The following is a 19357-nucleotide window of genomic DNA, read 5'->3' on the forward strand; positions in this document are numbered from 1 at the left end:
TTTTTTTTTTTTAATGTGATCCCGCCCCTCCCCCACGCCCTGTGACGCACCAGAGACATCGACGTAAACTGGGTTTCCTGGACGCACGCCCGTGATTGACTTGGAATGAGGAGAGGGGCGGGGCCTTAGCAGTTGCCCGAGCCGGGTCTGGGAGGAAGGGCGAGGGAGGCGGAGGAGGGGACAAGATAATTCCAGTCTCCAACACCCAGAAGTTGTACTGGGGAACTAACACAGACCTTGAAGGCAGATTTACTGGATTGGATCCCCAGCTCTAACACAGTCCTTCTATGGCCTTAGGCAAACCATGTAACCGCTTTGTGCTTCAGTTTCCCCAACTGTAAAATGGGTATAATATGGGGATTACATGAGTTAATGTATGCAAAGCACTTAGATCAGTACCTGGCATAGAATTTTGCTATTGTAATAAAGGCTATGTGACATCATCTAGTGGCATATAGTCTTACATACTTATATCGAGGCTGCTCATCTTGGGAAGGAGACACAGTCTGAATAATTATCAGAAGCAAAGCAGGCAGATATTTCAAAGTAAAGCTATACATCTTTTCTTGGCCCAGAGGGGGGCCAAGAAAAGAAAGTATACTTTGTAGTAAACTACAAAGAAAGTATACTGGACGTTGGAAATTCTTTTTCCTCTCAAATACGAAGCTAGATTAGAGTCCGTTACAGATATAGTATATGTTATTTTTTTATTTTTGTTTTTGGGGCGGAGTTTCACTCTTGTTGCCCAGGCTGGAGTGCAGTGGTGCGATCTCGGCTCACTACAACCTCCGCCTCCTGGGTTCAAGCGATTTTCCTGCCTGAGCCTCCAGAGTAGCTGGGATTACAGGCGTCTGCCACCATGCCCAGCTAATTTTTGTATTTTTAGTAGAGACGGGTTTCACTATGTCGGACAGGCTGGTCTATGTTCTTTTTGTTCCTACTTTTGCCATAATAGATGCTGCCCTTATGTCCTGTTGCCTGTAAAACACTTGTGAAGCCTAAGAAATCAATTACGTAACAGTGAAGAGAAAAAACGATTGTTTAATTGCAGTCACGTTTATTTGCAGTTTCTATACACACTTTCTAGGTAATCAAACTTTTCTGATACATTTTTTTGAGAGGGGTTCACAATGAAACTGTCACCGTTTTTACTAAAAATAAATACAAGACTTAAAGTGTTGCACAGCTCTAAAATATACAAAGGCTTGGATTGAATGTAAACGTTGAAAACATCTTACAAAAGAAACCATCTTTGCAGCAATTTAAAAAGTTCATATTTACAAATATTACAAAAATACAAAATGGATGCAAGTCCATAAACCATTGTCGTTTCGGCCAGCATGAACTGGTTCTAGTACCAAAATAGTTACACTGTAACCTTCTTCATAGTTTTAAATCTTTATTACCATCTAGTTCTCTACGTGCCACCACTGCAGCAAATGTACTCACTCACTGACCTTTGGCAAGAGCAAACAGCATGTTTTGTTTGCTACAACTAGTCCATGTCCTCTACTTAGCCAAAAACAAAACAACAACAACAAAATCAAAGTAGAATTTTTTAAAAATGAAAAAAAATTCCCCTACACAACATAGATACGTTGTATAAACATAAAAGAACAAAAAATCGCATCAGTGCAAACAACAGAAGAAAAGTTCGGATTGATGTTCTTCACAATACCTAACGTGTGTACCCTGCTTCAAGACGGCAGTGATGTTAAAGACAGCCCTAAATCTTGGTCTTGTTTGCTATGTAATCAAGTCATGTAGAATATTCCAGATTATTAAGGAACTTCCTGCTTTTTCTTCTCAGTTTGTAACTCAATACTCTTTTCCACAGTGAATTTTTAAATCCATCTTTATTTGGGCTTTTTTAAATCTATGAAATATAAAATAGAGAAACTCTGTTATAGATTTTTAGAGTAAACAAAATAAGTAAAACTATATTATAAGGGTTAGTTCTGTGATCATTACATATAGAAGGTATCTTATTGCCTCACAATTCAAGTCAATATGTATTTTAAAAAATATATGGTACCATTACTTAAATTAATGTCAATAATAAAAAGGTGACATTTTTATTAAAGCCAATTCATGTATTTTCTATTCAAGATTTAGAATCACTTTTAAAGCCCACATACCTTTCTTCACGCTTAAAAAACCCCTAACTACACAAAAGCCATACTGCAAACGAACTGCTTTTATGAAATTACAAAAGATCACCTACTGTGACTGGAAATGATGGTTTCTTATCGCATTTGCCTAAAAATTTTATTTTTAAAACTTTGCAAAGTGTACTTTTCAAATCATGAGACAGATTTATTCATATTCCCATGTGGTGTCAAATCATGCTGGTTTTCTTAATTAATGGGTTCCAATGAGAAATGATGGTCCATTTTATTCAAACCCTAAAACATTTTTCTTTTAAGAAAAAGTGTAACACTTTGTAAATGTTCAAACCCTTTACCAGGTAGCTTATCTATCCCCAGTGTGTGTGTGTGCACACACACACTCACACTCGCACACACACATACACACTCTCTCTGACTCTCCCTCCTCTTATACCCCTCCACCCCCAGCACCCATTTTACATACAAGGATGACAAGAAATTTAGTAACACAGTTTGTTAGTGAAAACAAATAGTAGAAGAAGCCAGACATTATTTTTTCTTTCCAAACAAACAAAACAACAGCAATCAGATTATCCATTCTTAGTCTGTAGCAGTTTAGAAATCATTTCTATTGAAAGACAGTATCTTCTTAGACCAGGCTTCCTCCTTCATTTTGCATGAATTATTCCGAAACGCAAACCCCCTTCCACACCTCCTACTTTCCCAACTACCACTTGCATAAGCTTAAAGCCAGCAGCTTGTCAATTTCTTGGTAACCTTGGTATGTTCTATCATTCTAATCACATTCTAGTCTTTTATAAGTCAGATCCCTTCTTAATTCTCTCTACGTTCTACCTCTCCCATTCAAAACCTATTCTAGCTGCTTGTATTTCTGACACAAGATTCCAAACATTAGTATCAGTTCATGTTAAAATCAGAGGTGTAAAAACCATTTGCAGATTTTAACTTGTAACTACATTTTTTTCAGTTTTAAGACAAGAAAATTCAAGTAATTTCAAGTAATTCAGCTTGTTTCCCTGCCTTTATTTTATCAGAGCACCTGCCCTGACATTTCCTCTCCCACCCACCACCCTCCCCTTTTGCCATCAAGCAGACACTATAGTAAAACCAGACAAAAACTCAGTTGTATGTAGTATTGTGAACCAGAGCTGTTCCCCATTCCCAGTTTAACAATGAATATAAATAATGCATATACACATACCTATTTTCCAACTACATTGTTCACAGTGTCATTTCTGTTAATTTTTAGGTAGCATGAATCTCATCAGCACAGAGAGAAAGCTTCACTGAAAACTCATTACAGGTACTTACTGATTAATCAATAGCTCTGTGGCATGCTTAGGTTTTATTTTTGTTAGTTTAAGAACGTGGAGCTAATTTCTAAACTCTTTAAGGAGTTTAACGATTATAGTCATTAGTTATGACTGTTTATGTCCCCAGTAGCCTAATATAAAACATAACCTAAAATTAACTACTGTTTTCCCTACTCATTCTCTTTAAAGCAATCCATTGAAAAAATTAAAATCTAAGGGACACTGTCAGATGCTGTTGTTCAGGGCTTTGTGTTGAGAATGATGACTTCTCTCATTGATTAAAAAAAAAAAATCAAAAGCATGCTTTTCATTCTGTCCAAATTACCACACAACAAATCACAGCCATGGGTTGCTATTAGCTTGTTTGGTGCTGCAATTTGTCACAAACATGATTAGATCTGAATTCATTATTTTAAATTATTCATATTTCAGTATATGACCTCAAGATTTCCTTTAGTTCACCAGTTTAAAATTCATATTTGAGGTTTACCACTCAGAAATCATATTGGTGGACATTTAAATATGGCATTTGATATGAAAATGGTATTCACAGAATACAGTTATTACATTTTATTTTTGTGTATTCTATAAACAGTTGGTGTGCAGTAGATAATTGACCACATGTCCACTCATCATTGATAAATCTATTTACACATTTTTATCAAAAATATGGTATTTACATATGTGTAGTTCTTTCTTCTAAATTTTGCTTTAGTTTAATGTAAAAAAATACCAAACCTCCAGAGTAATTTCATCTTCTTAAAGAATAATGACAGTGAGGGCTTTATTTTCTGAATAGGCAGCTCTGGGAAAACGTTTTCTAGGTGTCATGAAAATTAGACATTTTTGTATCCTCTATTTTTGCAAGGAAGGAGATTGCGTAAATCAAACTATGCTAAAGAAAAACATGAAAGACTGCAGCTACTTAAAACATGGAAACTAATCAAGAATGTCTAAACCACTTTCTGTTTACCCAGCACATACTGTATTTAGAAATTCATTCATTGCTTAGCAGTGATGCTACCCCATTAAGTTGAGACTTTTCCCAAGTCCTCTATTCTGTTCCTTCATCCACATGTGAGTAAGGGTTTTGGCCTTTGCCAGGCAGCCTGGTACAGGCACTCTATGTTGAACTCTGGGAGGAACGGTCGTCATGTGGGCTTCCATCAGAATTTTCCGTCTCTCCCTCAGAGATCGCCTGCATGGGCGTGTTGTACAGCCGGCAGCGGACACTGTAGCGACTGCTGCTGGCTGCAGGAGGGGCCCGAGAACGTCCAACCCTTGCTGATGCTGAGGTGGCAAAGCTCTTCGAGGAAAAGCCTTCTGCATTAACTCGTGGGGAGCATGGAGAGAGTGGGGACAATGCTTCAGTCCCTTGTGACCCCTGATGGGCATCATCAGTGCTCTGAGGGGACTCTGTTGTGAGCTCCCCAGGAGGTTTGGGCAGGATGGGACTCTTCAGGATCTCAGTGGCAGACATGCGGTAACTGGAATCTGAGCGGCTGCCTTTCTTGAGCAGTAACAGCTTAAACTCTTCATTGGATGTGTTGGACTTTTTGGCATTTCGGTATATGAGACCAGGAGACCTCTGGCTGTTTGGGGTTGTCACATTGCTGCTGGGTGAAGTGATGGAATTGGCGCTGCTGCTGCTACTGCCAAGAGGAACTCTCGATTTGCTTCGAACAGACATGTCCCCGGAATCTTTTCTTCCCAGTACTTTCCTCTTGGATCTTTGAGAAAAGGAGAAAATGGGGCAAACATCTCAGTCCATGTTTTTATGAAACTGAATTATTCAGTTGTATTCACATATCTGTTTAAAATGCATTTTGAGCCTGTCCTATATGATAGGATACTAAGCATTAGGGCTATAGAGATGAAAAATAAGATATGTTCCTTGTCCTTGTAGCACCCACAGTCTGAGAGAAATTCTCTGATAACCAGTGGACACAAATTAGGTCCTAGAGATGATCATTTCAGATAATGGCTAATGTGGAGGCTAGAGGTTCTAGAGGATACTCTATAAAAGTTTAAGAAACTATACTGCTAACTGCCGGGTGCGTTGGCTCACACGTGTAATCCCAGCCCTTTGGTAGGCTGAGATGGGCAGATCACTTGAGGTCAGGAGTTCGAGACCATCCTGGCCAACATGGTGAAACCCCATCTCTACTAAAAATACAAAAATTAGCCAGGCATGGTGGCGCATGCCTGTAATCCCAGCTACTCAGGAAGCTGAGGCAGGAGAATCGAATGGCTTGAACCCGGGAGGCGGAGGTTGCAGTAAACTGAGATCACGCCATTGCACTCCAGCAGCCTGGGCGACAGAGCAAAAAAAAAAAAAAAAAAAAAAAAAAAAAAAAGGAAAGGAAAAAGAAACTATACTGCTAACTAAACTATATTTCTGCTTCCAGGGGGTGAAGTACTATACCTTTTTCTTATTAACTCTGTCTCTGTAACACAGATGAAATGATCTGATGTCTGGGATTGGCTTCCAGATGATACCAGAGAAAGCAAGTGGATGGAGGTGTGGGTGGGATAGGATTGGCCCTAGTTTGACAGTTGATAATCCTGGGTGATGGTTATGTCAGCAAACATTATACTATTCTACCTTTTAAAATCCCTCCATATAAAAAGATAATTAAATGACGTTTTAAGTCAATTCATCTTGGGCTGCAAATATCATTTCCTATAGCTTCGTAAGAGCATCAAGAGCATATTAAGCAGTAAGCCAGCTCTCTGTGGGGAATTGAAATCCCAGACCATCTCTGAAGCTCTTAAAGCTTTGTATACTGTAAGCTCTCAAGAAAACAAAATAATTCTTTTTGCTGTGATGTAAATAAACAAGTAAATAGATAAATAAGTAAACCCTGCACAAATGCAAGTCTAAGATTACCAACCTGAATACATCTATTGAACCTTGACACCCATCATCATATTATTGATTTTCTTTGGTAAATCAGCAGGCATAAATTTGTGGATCTTCAGTATGACTCAGTTCATTGATAAGCATTGGCAGCATGCACTTTCATCAACTTAAAGATTCATACGGTAGAGAAAATGTGAGTTTCACAAGTGTAGATCTGCTTGATTTTGGTTCACAGAAACCTCTGTGGTTGATATCTTGTATATGCCAGTGTCTGGCACTCCACTAAGTCAGGGCTTTCAAACTAACATTAGCTTTTAGCACCTACCATATTCTAGACACACAAAAACAGTTATCATCAGAATCAAATACGTGAGCTATAGGCATTCCCATGTGCAATAAGGGAATAGGTCCAGAGGTTTCAACTTACTCAAGACTGGCTAGGAAGTGGCAGAGTTGGGATTCAAATCCAGGTCTTTCTGACCCCACTATTTACATCCTGTCCACTATTCCACACACTTGCATTTGGTCCTTTGGGAGTAACTTTTTAACTTACATAGCTTTTTAACTTACATAGCAGTTTAGTAATTTTTCCTAGGATTGGAGATAAAGTGTGGGGGTGACGGAAATATAATCAGAACTTAGACTAGGCACAGGGGTGAAGGAAAAGAAACTAATGGTTCTTCACTCTCTGAGTAGAGAAGTATGCCTGCTAAGGTATGCACAGAAGGTGTTTCTGATTGGCTCTGTTTAAAACAATTGTTGAACAGCAGTACTCCTTCTTTATGAGAGAACCACATCAACAGAAAACAGAAATTCCTATTAAAAAGTAGAACGCAGTGGCTCAAGCCTGTAATCCCAGCACTTTGGGAGGCCGAGACGGGCGGATCACAAGGTCAGGAGATCGAGACCATCCTGGCTAACACGGTGAAACCCCGTCTCTACTAAAAAAAATACAAAAAACTAGCCGGGCGAGGTGGCGGGCTCCTGTAGTCCCAGCTACTCAGGAGGCTGAGGCAGGAGAATGGTGTGAACCCGGGAGGTGGAGCTTGCAGTGAGCCGAGATGGGGCCACTGCACTCCAGCCTGGGCGACAGAGCGAGACTCCGTCTCACAAAAAAAAAAAAAAAAAAAAAAAAGTAGAATTCCAGGAGAAAAAGATTGTAAAAGATTGTAAGCTGCTTGCAGTGAATTTGTTTCAAAAATGATAACTTTATGAGGTAGAAAAGACAATCCCCAAGTTGTATTTCTTGGGAGTTTCATCTAGGTTCCCGAGGTCTAAGAAGACAGTCGTGTTTGTGAAAGGAGGAGGCACGGCACATCATGATTGGCTAGCTCAGTTGGATGTAGGTTAGGTGTCCAAGGGCTAGTTCCTGCTCTGTTCTTTGGTCATCAGCTACAAGGAATATTTTTTGCAAATATGGACCACGGATCACAAGGGCTCATGGGGGCAGACGAGGAAGTATGCCTTTGCAGCATGGACACAACACTGTCCTGGAAAAGCAAACCAAAGGACCTGTATTCATGGAATATGGACATTAATTTTGGAGATGAAGGCCAGTACTATTAAAGAAATTTAAGTTCTAAGAAGAAAGAAAAACAGACAGCAAATATTACTTGTTCTGAGTTATAAAATGGACAGGAACATGTATTGTCTTTTCTCAAACTTGAGACTCTGTTTTGTGAATCAACTTTGTGTGTGTGTGTGTGTGTGTGTGTGTGTTTGTGTGTGTTCTCTAAGTTTTATTTTATTTTAAATTGACAAATAATTGTATATAGTTACAGGGTACAATGTGAGTTTTTTATTTTTTATTTAAATAGGTTTTGGGGGAAGAGGTGGTATTTGGTTACATAAATAAGTTCTTCAGTGGTGATTTCTGAGATTTTGGTGTATCCATGGTGAATCAACTTCTGTTTGTCTCTGCTGGAGTATGACTACAGCTTTGATCATATTTTTTAGGTTCAAGAAAATATTTAAAAGTCAGAGATTACACTAGAGTTTGAGCTTTCACTCCAGGTCACTTAACCACAGATTGTTTTCACATAAAAGCTTGTTCCAGAATGTCTTTTCCTGGGGAAAAATAAAGCCACTCTTACGAAAGTCTCTCAATAGAGGTCTATCAAACTCTATATAAAGATCCTATTTCCCAACTTGCATATCAGTCTATCAACTTGATTGGGAAAAATTATTCTTTGCTTGCTTTTGTTTTTGCTGAATGTATTACAATTACGAAAACCTTTCCCGTATTTGCATTTGTGAGAAGTACCTGAAAGGGCAAAACCTTTGTTGTACCTTTTGTTTTGGGGGACTTGGTAATGTTGCCTCACCTGTGAATGACTGCAAATAAATCCTCAGTTGTTCGAGGTTTGTTTGGGGACACAAACACACCCTCTGCTTCAGCTTGGGAGTCTTCACTAAGTGGTGAAATGATGGAGTCATCACTCGGTGATGATTCTTAAAATAAGAACAGAAGAATCTTTAAAAGGAAGTTACCCAGCACATTACTGTACTTCACTGACTCAGGGAACAAACAAACAGAAATTACCTTGCTGCCATTTTTTAAAAATGAGAGAGATACTTGTCAAAGCTTACTCACCCAGTAACAAAAGATTTTATCTCAATTGTTTTAATAAGTGCAAAGAAAGAGTGGAGAGAAACCAACACCCAGCTGTACCATATTATTGGGAACATAAGAAAAAATTCCAGGAAGTGCCATGAGACACATTTCCTTTATGACAAGTTATCAGTGACTGACCTTTCAATGAAGCCTCATCCACATTTCCTTGGGTCTCCTCTGCTTTGCTGTTATCAGAGGCACTTTTGGCTGAAATACCTGAAGCAATATTTTCCTGCTTGGAATATTTTTCAGGGAATGAATTTACAGGTGTTATCTCCAATTCATAGCTGATAGTACCAGGCACTTTGTCGTGGTGGCGGCTCATAATAAATTGATGCTTAAGTTGATTGCTTACAGCTGTTGCTCTAGTTGGTGAGTTTGACTGAGATGTGATTACATCCACAGATTCAGGTTGTGCAACTTCCTCCCCACCTGCAGAGTGTGCCTTCTGTACCTGTTCTAGGGTTTCATCTGAACCAGCTCCATATTGTATTATTTTACCATCCAAATCATTTGGGCGGGCAGCAGAGACCCTTTGAAATCCTTCTGTGGGAAATGCACAGTTTTTGGATGGTGTGTTTTCTGCAATAGGCTCAGTCTCTGTATGCACTTGGTCTTTTGTGACATTTGAATCTAGAAGACTGCTACCAGCTGAGGTTATAGTTTCTGGATCGCAGCGATTCTTCACATCAAAAGTAGGATTTTTTTCTAAATGTAGTTTAGCTGGTCCTATCTCAACTGCAGAAGAGTCTAAAAAGGACAGTATGGTGTCTTCAGTGGAGTACTGACGAGATACTGATTTATTTGCTGTATGCGGCCTAATCTTACCCGGAGACAAGGCAGCCGTTGTGAGTGTGCTTTCCTCTAAATAAGGGAGATCTGTATTATTTTCTTCTTTTTGCTTAACTTCTTCAGACTTGTTAATGGACCTAAGGTTAACAGATTTCAGGATCGTTGGTGTAATTGCAAGGGACGGTGGAGGATTTGACCTCAGTGTTTCTCCTACTGTGTTCTGCTTATTATGAGTAAAAACATGCAATGGATGACGGTGGTGGAATGGTTTGTTCAAGACATTATGAAGAGCACTTAGATCAAGATGGGTAGGAGGTATAATTGGAAGTTCAAGGTCTTTACTCAGTGATATAGTTCCATCTTTTAAAGAGGGTTGCTGTAGTGAGGATTTTCTTTCTGGGACTTTAGGTTTTCTTTTGCTACCTCCGGGAGACAATGGACCTGAAAAGAAAGCTGTAGGGAAAGAGGATGTTGGCGTTTCAGACTGGCTTGAGTAGCCACTTGATGGAGATGCCAAGCCAGCCAGCTTTTCTGGTGAAGCCAGTTTAAACTCATTGTCAACAGAAGGAAGAGATGGGGTAGTGGCTCTTGATTCTGATTGCGATGTTTGGGATTCAGAGCTCTCTGGAGATTTGATGCATTCAATGACTGTGGTACCCGTAGCGGTGCTTGAATTAGATAGAGATCTATAAGGATCATTTGTTTTCAAGTCATTTAGGAGCCAGAGGTCTGCATAGTGCGTGGATTCGGCACCTTCATCTTTGAATGGTGGGATATCCGAAGTGTCTAACTGAGGTTCCTTAATGTCATGTTCACTCTGGTTTATCCAAGAAGGTTCCTGCTTGGTGGGAAGACTGGCATTTTCCATTCGAGAAGGCGTGTTGGCAAAATCAAGAGGCAGCTTCATTTCCCTGGAACTGTGAGGCAGGTGCTGACCACTGCTTATCTTTGGTTCTTTCTTCTCAGAAATATCTGCGTTTCCATCAGACTTCCTCAATGATGAGCTACGTTTAGGTGGAGTCGGCTTTGCCTTTGGTTTCCTGAAAGAGATGCTTGGTCTTCCCTGCCTCTTGTGGTCTAAGTAGTCCTGCCAGGCACAATCTGGAAGACCAGGGGAAGGCCCTACACCCTGGCCATTCTCTGGGCCCAGGGCTGCATAGTGACAGACATAGCTCTTACTACCTTTGAGACCACAGTCAAAGTGCATGGATGTATAGTATCCTTCCGTGTCTATTGAAAAGTGAGAGCTAGTGTCCGCTTTATCTGATGGAGACTTTTCCAGAAAGCTGTCATAAGTGGCCACGCTTGTGAAGCTTGGGCAGCCCAGGCTGTCTGCCTTGGGATGCTCAGGACTAAAATCCTGGCGGCAGGAGGCATCATGGTGGTGGTGAAGGTAATTCCACTCACTGTCACTTGTGTTGCTGTTGTTGGGATCATCCAGCAGGTCTACAACAGTGGAGGTAAAGGAGTTTGCCCGATGGCCTCTCACTTTATCCAAGTGGTCATTGTATTGTTCTGTCATGAAAACACTGGCATCCTCATTGGCATGAGGGGCTGTGTTTAGTGACAACTCCGAGTCACAGTGCGAAGAGCCAGTAAGTGGAGGAGAAGCTGCAGGAGGGATGGTTTCTGAGGTCTGTGAGGGGCATGTGGAGCTGCTTCCACTCCAGTTGCCGCTGGATGACTGGTGGTCATCTTTCTGGTCCATGTGGCTGCTAAGGAGGACACCAGCCGTGGAGATGCAGTGGATGGGGCTCCCAAACGTGTCTGAGTTGGAGGAGATGTCACAGCTGCCGGAGTCAGCAGCCATTCGGGACAGACGTGACCTTCCCCTCTCACTTAATTTGTGCTGGGGGCTGTGGAGATGTTGAGAGCAGGCTAGGCCCAAAGTAGGCTGGTGGTCCTGGGCACTCGGGCTGCTTGGAGCCTCACTGCAATCATTAGGGGTTCTTTCATGGTCACCCACAAAAGACTCTCCCTCTTCATATGCTGAGGGTTTAGCACCAACTTTGAGCTCAGCATCCCCACCTCTATTACCTTCCCGGGGAAGGCTCCGAGATCTTGTGCGGCTGCTCGCTGCAGGAGTAAACATGGTGTCACCTTTGTCTGCTAGGGCAGAAATGTTGCCAGCAGAATGAGAAAGGGAAGCTGCAATGCTTTGACCCCTTTGAGCTCTGATTCTCCTTCTGGATGGGGCAGCAATCAGAATATCCTCGGTTTGGCACTCAGAGTCCCTGGTTCCGGATCTCCTATTGACAGTGTTGGAGGGGTCTGGGTTTGTGTGCACAATCACATTCCTTTCCCTGGCCACTGGTGATTCATCAGAATCTAGGGCACATGGAAAGCACAGTGAGATATTTTCTATATCAGCAGACCAACAGACATTCTGAGCTATGTCTGCAGATCTGTGGGCTGGCAGGTTAGAGCTGTTTTTTTGTTTGTTTTTTTTTTTCTTTAATAGAAAAAAAAAACACATAGAATTAGGAGAGAGTTAAAAGGGTGTATATATGTGTCCCCCTCATATATGTATATATACATACCAAGAGAAGATGTGCTTTTATGTCTTTTGTGAATTTTCCCTCTCTTCACTATCACATAAATTTGCCACAATAAGTGACTACTTTTAAAAACTAAAGTACATTTTATCTTTTTGGCCATTACTCTTCATTTTTATTTTGTAATATAAACATGATGAAATAAAAATCATAGCTCTCATTATTAGAAATAAAAGTCTTATTTACAAGAGATGCTACCCTAATAATTTTTAAAAACTCGTAGGCAGAGATATTTTAAATGCACTAAACAGAAAAATTGTCACCAAAGGTATCATATTATCCATATTCAATATTTCATTGCATATGCCTGAAATTTACCTTCTAAAATAATTAATGACATGAAAGTATATCTCTCTTAAATTAAGTTACAATTTTCCAAAAAGAAAACTTTCATTTACTCCTGCTACTTTTTATTCACAATTTCCACCTTAATAAAACTTTCAAAAATCAGCTAAGTATTACATTTCAGCCGTAAGACCTGAATGTATATGCCTAAATCTATAAGGTCAAACCTTCACGGTCAAGAACAGAGAGTTAAAAAGTAATACCACCTGGCTTGCTGAATACAGAACAAATACACACCATTTTAAAACCTCTACAAGTTAAAATGTTTAATCATTTTTCTGTTTCATCTATTTCTTCTGTTTAATCTCCCTATCATCTATACTAGGTGGAGGAATGTTAACCATTAACATTTTTTGATATCACACCTATTTCTTGTTGAACTCTTCTGGGAATACCCGAGATGGTTTTCCTCCTCCTCAATTTTCGTCTCCGCTGTAGTACCGATTGTGAATGAACCAGAGAGCAGCGTATACTAGCTTCTCTGTCAAAGCCAACTCCTGCAACCCACAAATAGGTCTCATTAGCTTTAGAAATGGCAAACAAATTTTCATTTACTTGGAACACAGTGATATTAATTGACAGGAAGTAAGGAAAGAGTTTGGGTTAAGCCTGTGAATGAATATAAGGGAGCTGTTATTCAGCTCTTATTTAAATTATGCTGCAGTACATTAAGCTTTACTTCTAAATGCAGCTCTCCACAACAGCTTGCACTGCCAACTAAAACAAGCAAAGAAGAAAAATCAAAAGAAAGAGAAGGGAAAAAGACATCCAAAAAATCCCTCTCACACAGAAATGGCTCCTTAAGGATTTATAACCTTTAGTTACTACTATTTACTGATCTATTTCTGGGCTCTTTGAAGCTGATACCTTTGCATAGGAAATTAGCAACCAGGATGCTAACCTGAATTAGCTCAGCTAACATATCCTGACCCATTTCTTCATTAAAAGCCATCTTTGTGAGGTTTTGTTCCCTCCATCTCTTATGGTCCAAACCGTCTCCCATTCCCCACGTGCGCACGCGCGCGCGCGCGCGCACACACACACACACACACACACACCCCTCTTGCTGTGAAGAAACTCAACAGTCTAAGGATTTGTTTTTTTAAATCATCACCCAACTCTGTCTACTTTCTTCTGTTTACTAAACTCAGTGCCTTGTGGTTTAGCATGAGATGTCTTTTCAATATAAAATAAACATACAAGGCAGTTCCCAGTTCTGCACTTAAATGGATCCACTTTCTATACCAACTATAAATCTGGAATTCCCAGTCTTTATGCCATAGGTTTGTTTTTGTAAACACAGAGGGCAAACCATGGTGCTTGTTAGTTTCTCTCTCCATAATCACATTATCAGCATTACATGCAGTCCCATCACAACTAGAATGATGAGAGGGGAGGTGAGGAACTCAAACCCTTGTCTGCACCATGGATTTTTCAGAGTGAACTTTGCCTCAGAAAGCCACGATGCCGTGCTTTGGAATTTGGTCACCTCATCATTTATCCTGATTGTTAAGCGTGGGGCTGGGTGGTATGTCAAGTCTTGGTTCAGCTGTATAATGAAAGAGTTGAGTTCTGTTTAACATCACAGTGCCAAGAGTTTCTAGAACTCACTTTGAAAAATCTGTATGAGATATCATATGATGAATAATTACAATATTATTGGAGAATTCTTACTAATGGAATCTTTCTTAGTTCCAACCCAAAATTAAAATCCTTCATTCTGATCTTAGTAATTGTAGAATGCATTATATATAGACAGACATTTTGTGTTATGTGGACATCATTAACAATGTTCTCATTAAAGCTCTTGAAATCAACATCTAATATAAGTTTTAATCAGAGAGTTCCTGAAATAAAGCAGAAGGAAAAAGTGTCCCTTTCCCTCAATCATAAAATAATGGCCCATAATCATAGCACTAAATTTGAAAACGAGATTTTACTTACAGTGCCATGAAAAAAGCACGTGCTGCTAATAATCAGAGGTTTCCAGAACCGAAAATTAGCTTAAGAGGGTGCCAAAATGATCCATTTTGGCAGCTGAACTCCCGTAATACATCCCATTTAGATTGTGGAGATCAGATAGGGGCATATCTTTAGAATAATTTATCTTACAAGTTTAATAGGTCATCAGGAAAATTAACTCCTAACTCACCACAGGCCCATGAACTAGGACTCCTTTTTCTCAGGAAAAAAATAATATCAGCACTTTGGGAGGCCGAGACGGGCGGATCACGAGGTCAGGAGATCGAGACCATCCTGGCTAACACGGTGAAACTCCGTCTCTACTAAAAAATACAAAAACTAGCCGGGCGAGGTGGCGGCCGCCTGTAGTCCCAGCTACTCGGGAGGCTGAGGCAGGAGAATGGCGTAAACCTGGGAGGCAGAGCTTGCAGTGAGCCGAGATCAGGCCACTGCACTCCAGCCTGGGCGACAGAGCGAGACTCCGTCTCAAAATAATAATAATAATATCTGTCCCAGATGTCTGGTCCATTTGCTTCCCCACTTTATTTGAGAGAAATCTGAGTGGGGTTAATAATAGCTGTGTGCAACATGCATCTCAAGTGACATGCAATATTTAGTCACATGGTACCAATATGCAAATCAGTCATAACATGGCTGTTTTGAAATTTTCAATATACAAATAAGTTAAAATGTAACTATTAGAGATGTAAGAAAGCCCAATGGATAGACCATTTAATTTATGTCTTTGAAAGTTAGAATATTTTATAACATGATTTTACTTACAACTAAGTTTACCAGATCCAACTGTGGAATTTACAACTGCTGCCAATAAATTTTTCAGAAAGGTCTGGCTGTGCTTCCATTCTATCTAGACTAATATTCACACTCTCAGTACACAGGAGGAGGAAAAAAGAGAGTGAAAGGAAGACAGCCTTGCTGGTTTTAAAATAGAATTCAGCCTTCATCTATGTATCCATGTATTTTTAGGTCAAAAATCCCCCAAATCAATACAGAAGTCTTAACAGTCTTTTTAAAAAAGCCTACCTTCATCCAAGGAAGCATGAAAACAGATTTTCTAGTTGGTCTACAGGACCATTACTTGCAGTTTGAGAAGCCTGGGTTTGCTGTTTTCTTTCTTGCAGTGCCACACATCATTATCATATGATTAATCACTGCCGCCTTCTCCATTATTTCAGTCAGCTATGGCCAAAGAGCTATTTGGTGATTTTTTTCAAAAAGAAACTGTCCATAATTTACATAACAAGTGGCCCAGTGGAAAACATGTAAATTGATGTTCAAAACCTGACAAAAGCATATCGAACATCCTCTGGGTTTGTATTTTGATGAAAAAGGCATTACTTGTTTACAAAATGGTATTCTTAGCAGCACAGATTTTGAACATATTTCGTACACAGAATATTCTGACCCGTCTGCCCCTAAGAAAAAGCCAGAACGATACCAGTGACATTGATGGGAATAATGCAAGAAGAAATCACTTGGGCATCTTGTTTCATCTTCTCCTCTGGCGTTGGGAGAGGTAGTGCTTTGCTCCAGTTGGTCTGCTTGTCCAGTGTAGAAGGGATATTGTGTATTGGGTTTTTCGGCCTCTGCCCTAACATGACATCTGTATCTTCATCCTCTGGGGGATGGGACTGCAAACAAAGTACAATCAGGTTCAGCCATCATAGATTATACATAAGCATACATATAAGGAATTTCCTAGTTTAGAGAAGTAAAAATGAGGTCAGAAATAGGCCCTTAGGACAAAGGAAGAATTCCTAGAAATAGTTAGTAAGCACAACTAATTGCAAGTATTATTTCAATAGTCAAGCAACACAAAAGGAAAGAAATGGGCTAAATAAACATGCTTCTCAGGTTAAATGGAATTAACAGGAGAGACAAGGTAGCCAGAAATCTGCAAACTTTACACCAAAGAAAACTGAGTCTCTATTCCAATGAAAGATCAACTTTTAAGCTCTCTCACCATAAATTTCTATCAAAAGTTTTGAGATCTCTAGATGACTAGGATCAAAGGAAGAAGATGAGTTAGACGCCTGTGAAAAGGTTCAGAAAACCTGGAGTCAGGAGACATTCCAGAACACATACCTGAAGGACAAGCCAACCTAATCTGAGAAGCCACATTAAAACATGAGGAGTTAATTTCACTGCAGGACTACGGCATTTTTAAATAACATTTAGAAAATTCAGTTTCATGAACACTGTATGCACGTGGAAAAGCAAAAGTGAAGAATTTCCCCCCAACAACGATAGTGGAAAATACACATCCTGTTACTGGGGAGAAATATTCCAGTAAGTTTATTTTTCAAATTAGGAAAGGTAAAACAGTCCTAGTTTATTTTCTTTTCAGCTTTGTGGTGCGAGACGTTTCCTCCAGCTGTGTAGTTACGGGCTTTGATTTCTATATGACATTGGAAAATTCTCCATCCAAACTTTTGATAAATATCAATATTGTCTAACTTTTATTTCAGGGTTGGGCTCCTAGGCCAGATTATTTAAAAAGCTCCATCCCAGTTTTGATTTCAGGGTTGGGTTTCTAAACTAGATGATTAAAAGACTCAGTTTTTACCACTCAACCTAGTTTTATTTATTTTTTACACAATTTGGAGGAAGGTGGGTATCTGTATAAAATAAATATATTTTGCTCTTATCCCAGTAAGACTTTAATAATATTCTGTCCTAAAATTAGGATCATCAAGAAAATTTTTCTCATCTTTACATTTGGAAGTATCATGCCCTGTTGACTCAGAGGATTTCACCTATTGTCAAACGAACTGTTCTCAAGTCCCCTTAAAGAGCTGATTCCAGAGCCACTTGTCTAAACTCACCCCCGGCATTTACTTACCTTGTCAGAGGTTTCTGCAAATCCCCCAACACACCCAACAGGATATGACTCCCCCCTTGGGAAAAATGTGTTCATCATGAACGTTTTAGTAAAATATTGCAACCTTCTTTCTCTCGTCAGCTTTTGTGCAGATTCCCAGCGAAGCGAATAGCTCAAATAAAGTTCGAGAACAAAAGACTTTGTTTCCTAGGTAACTTCCAAAAAGAAAATAAGTTTGGTGCATGCAGAGAGAGAGAGAGAGAGAGAGAGAGAGAGAGAGAAACTGATTGAAAGAGAGACAGAGAGAAAGAGGGAGACAAAGAGAGAGAATGAGCACTAGAGGAAAACCCCCCACCACCAGAGGCTTCATTTTGTAGGCGATTCCTTCCTTGAATAACAATGGACTGCAAAGTGTTGAAAGGATAGTGACCTGACTACAGGCTCTGACCAGCAGCCAAAAGCACTTTTTATTTAATGGTGACAGTACGATCGGCTGCCAGAGAATCCGTTTGTCTTGTTCTCCTTTTTTGATTTGAGAAGCTGAACATTTACAGTTCTGATAAATTAAATATAGGACAAGTTTCCTCTGCCGGACTACAAAGTCCAAGAGTAGTGTTAGGTGATGCAGTTTGCAGAGTGGGGGGCAGTGAATGGGGGAAAAAGGCAAATGGTATGACTGTCTAAGTTATATTACATTTAATTCAAGTTAGGAAAATACCACTTTTTAAATTAATTTTAAAGAAAAACCGTTAGTTAGAAACAAGAAAGTTTTCCATAAAGTTAAAAGAGGGAACAAGGAAGAGTGTCTGGACAGAGTGGGATAGGGCTGTGAAGGAATGTTCTCAGAACCAATACCTTTCTACTCCATGGGGTCATGTGGCAACACTCAGTGGGGGAGGGCGAACGGGTGCTGTTAAACTATGAACATGAAATGCAAAAAAAGAAAAAATTAAAAATGTGCACACAACACACAGTGTATACTGGTTAGGCCAAATCTATGATATTAATGAAAGAATATACTGGGATAACTTTCTTCTTTCCTTCCCTCCTTCCTCCTTCCTTCCTTCCCTCCCTCCTTCCTTCCTTCTCCTTATTATTCCTTCCTTCTCCTTATTATTCCTTCCTTCTCCTTATTATTCCTTCCTTCCTTCTCCTTATTATTCCTTCCTTCCTTCCTCCCTTCCCTCCTTCCTTCCCTCTTTCCTTTTCTTCCCTCCTTCCTCCTTCCTTCCCTTCCTTCCCTCCCTCCCTCCTTCTTTCCTTTTTTCTTCTTTCCTTTCTTCTTCCCTTCCTTCTTCCCTTCTTCCTTCCCTTTCTTCCCTTCTTTCTTCCTTCCCTCCTTCCTTTCTTCCTTCCTTCCCTCCTTCCTTTCTTCCTTCTTCCTTCCTTCCTCTTTCCTTCCTTACTTCCTCCTTCCTTCTTTCCTACCTTCCTTTCTTCTTCCTTTTCTTCCTTCCCTCCTTCCTCCTTCCTTCCTACTTCCTTTTCTTCCTTCCCTCCTTCCTCCTTCCTTCCTTCTTTCTTCCTCCTTTCCTCCCTCCTTCCCTCCCTCCTTCCTTCCTTCTTCCTTCCCTCCCTCCCTTCCTTTTTTACTTTCCTCCCTCCTTTTCTTCCTTCCTACTTCCTTTCCTTCCTTCTTCCTTCCTTTTTCCTTCCCTCCTTTCTAATTTCCTTCCTTTCCTTCCTTTCTTCCTCCCTCCCTCCCTTTCTTCTTTCCCTCCTTCCTCCTTTCTTCCCTCCTTCCTCCTTCCCTCCCTTCCTTCCTTCCCTCCCTTCCTTCCTTTCTTCCTTCCCTCCTTGCTTTGTTTTTCCTTCCCTCCCTTCCTTCCCTTCTTCCTTCCTTTTTCCTTCCCTCCCTCCCTTCCTTTCTTCCTTCCCTCCTTCCTTCATTTTTCCTTCCCTCCCTTCCTTCCCTTCTTCCTTCCTTTTTCCTTCCCTCCCT

The 19357-nt window shown here is 40.1% G+C and overlaps 1 protein-coding gene across 2 annotated transcripts in view; it reads right to left on the reverse strand.

The window, feature by feature from the left end:
- Positions 1-1040: 1040 nt before the first annotated feature.
- Positions 1041-19357, reverse strand: part of NHS (Nance-Horan syndrome (congenital cataracts and dental anomalies)) — a 101666-nt gene continuing 83349 nt past the window's right edge. The window contains exons 4-9 of one of the 2 annotated variants that reach the window (XM_011995511.1): positions 18271-18333; positions 16033-16225; positions 12977-13108; positions 9058-12039; positions 8630-8756; positions 1041-5172 (exon numbers count right to left, since the gene is read on the reverse strand). In XM_011995511.1, coding sequence (XP_011850901.1) covers positions 4566-5172; positions 8630-8756; positions 9058-12039; positions 12977-13108; positions 16033-16225; positions 18271-18333 — 4104 coding nt within the window. In that variant the 3' untranslated portion in view covers positions 1041-4565. The remainder of the gene's footprint in view (positions 5173-8629; positions 8757-9057; positions 12040-12976; positions 13109-16032; positions 16226-18270; positions 18334-19357) is intronic. The other variant, XM_011995512.1, reaches the window with a different exon arrangement.

This window comes from Mandrillus leucophaeus, unplaced genomic scaffold (assembly GCF_000951045.1).
Source record: "Mandrillus leucophaeus isolate KB7577 unplaced genomic scaffold, Mleu.le_1.0 Scaffold490, whole genome shotgun sequence".
Taxonomy (NCBI): Eukaryota; Metazoa; Chordata; class Mammalia; order Primates; family Cercopithecidae; genus Mandrillus; species Mandrillus leucophaeus.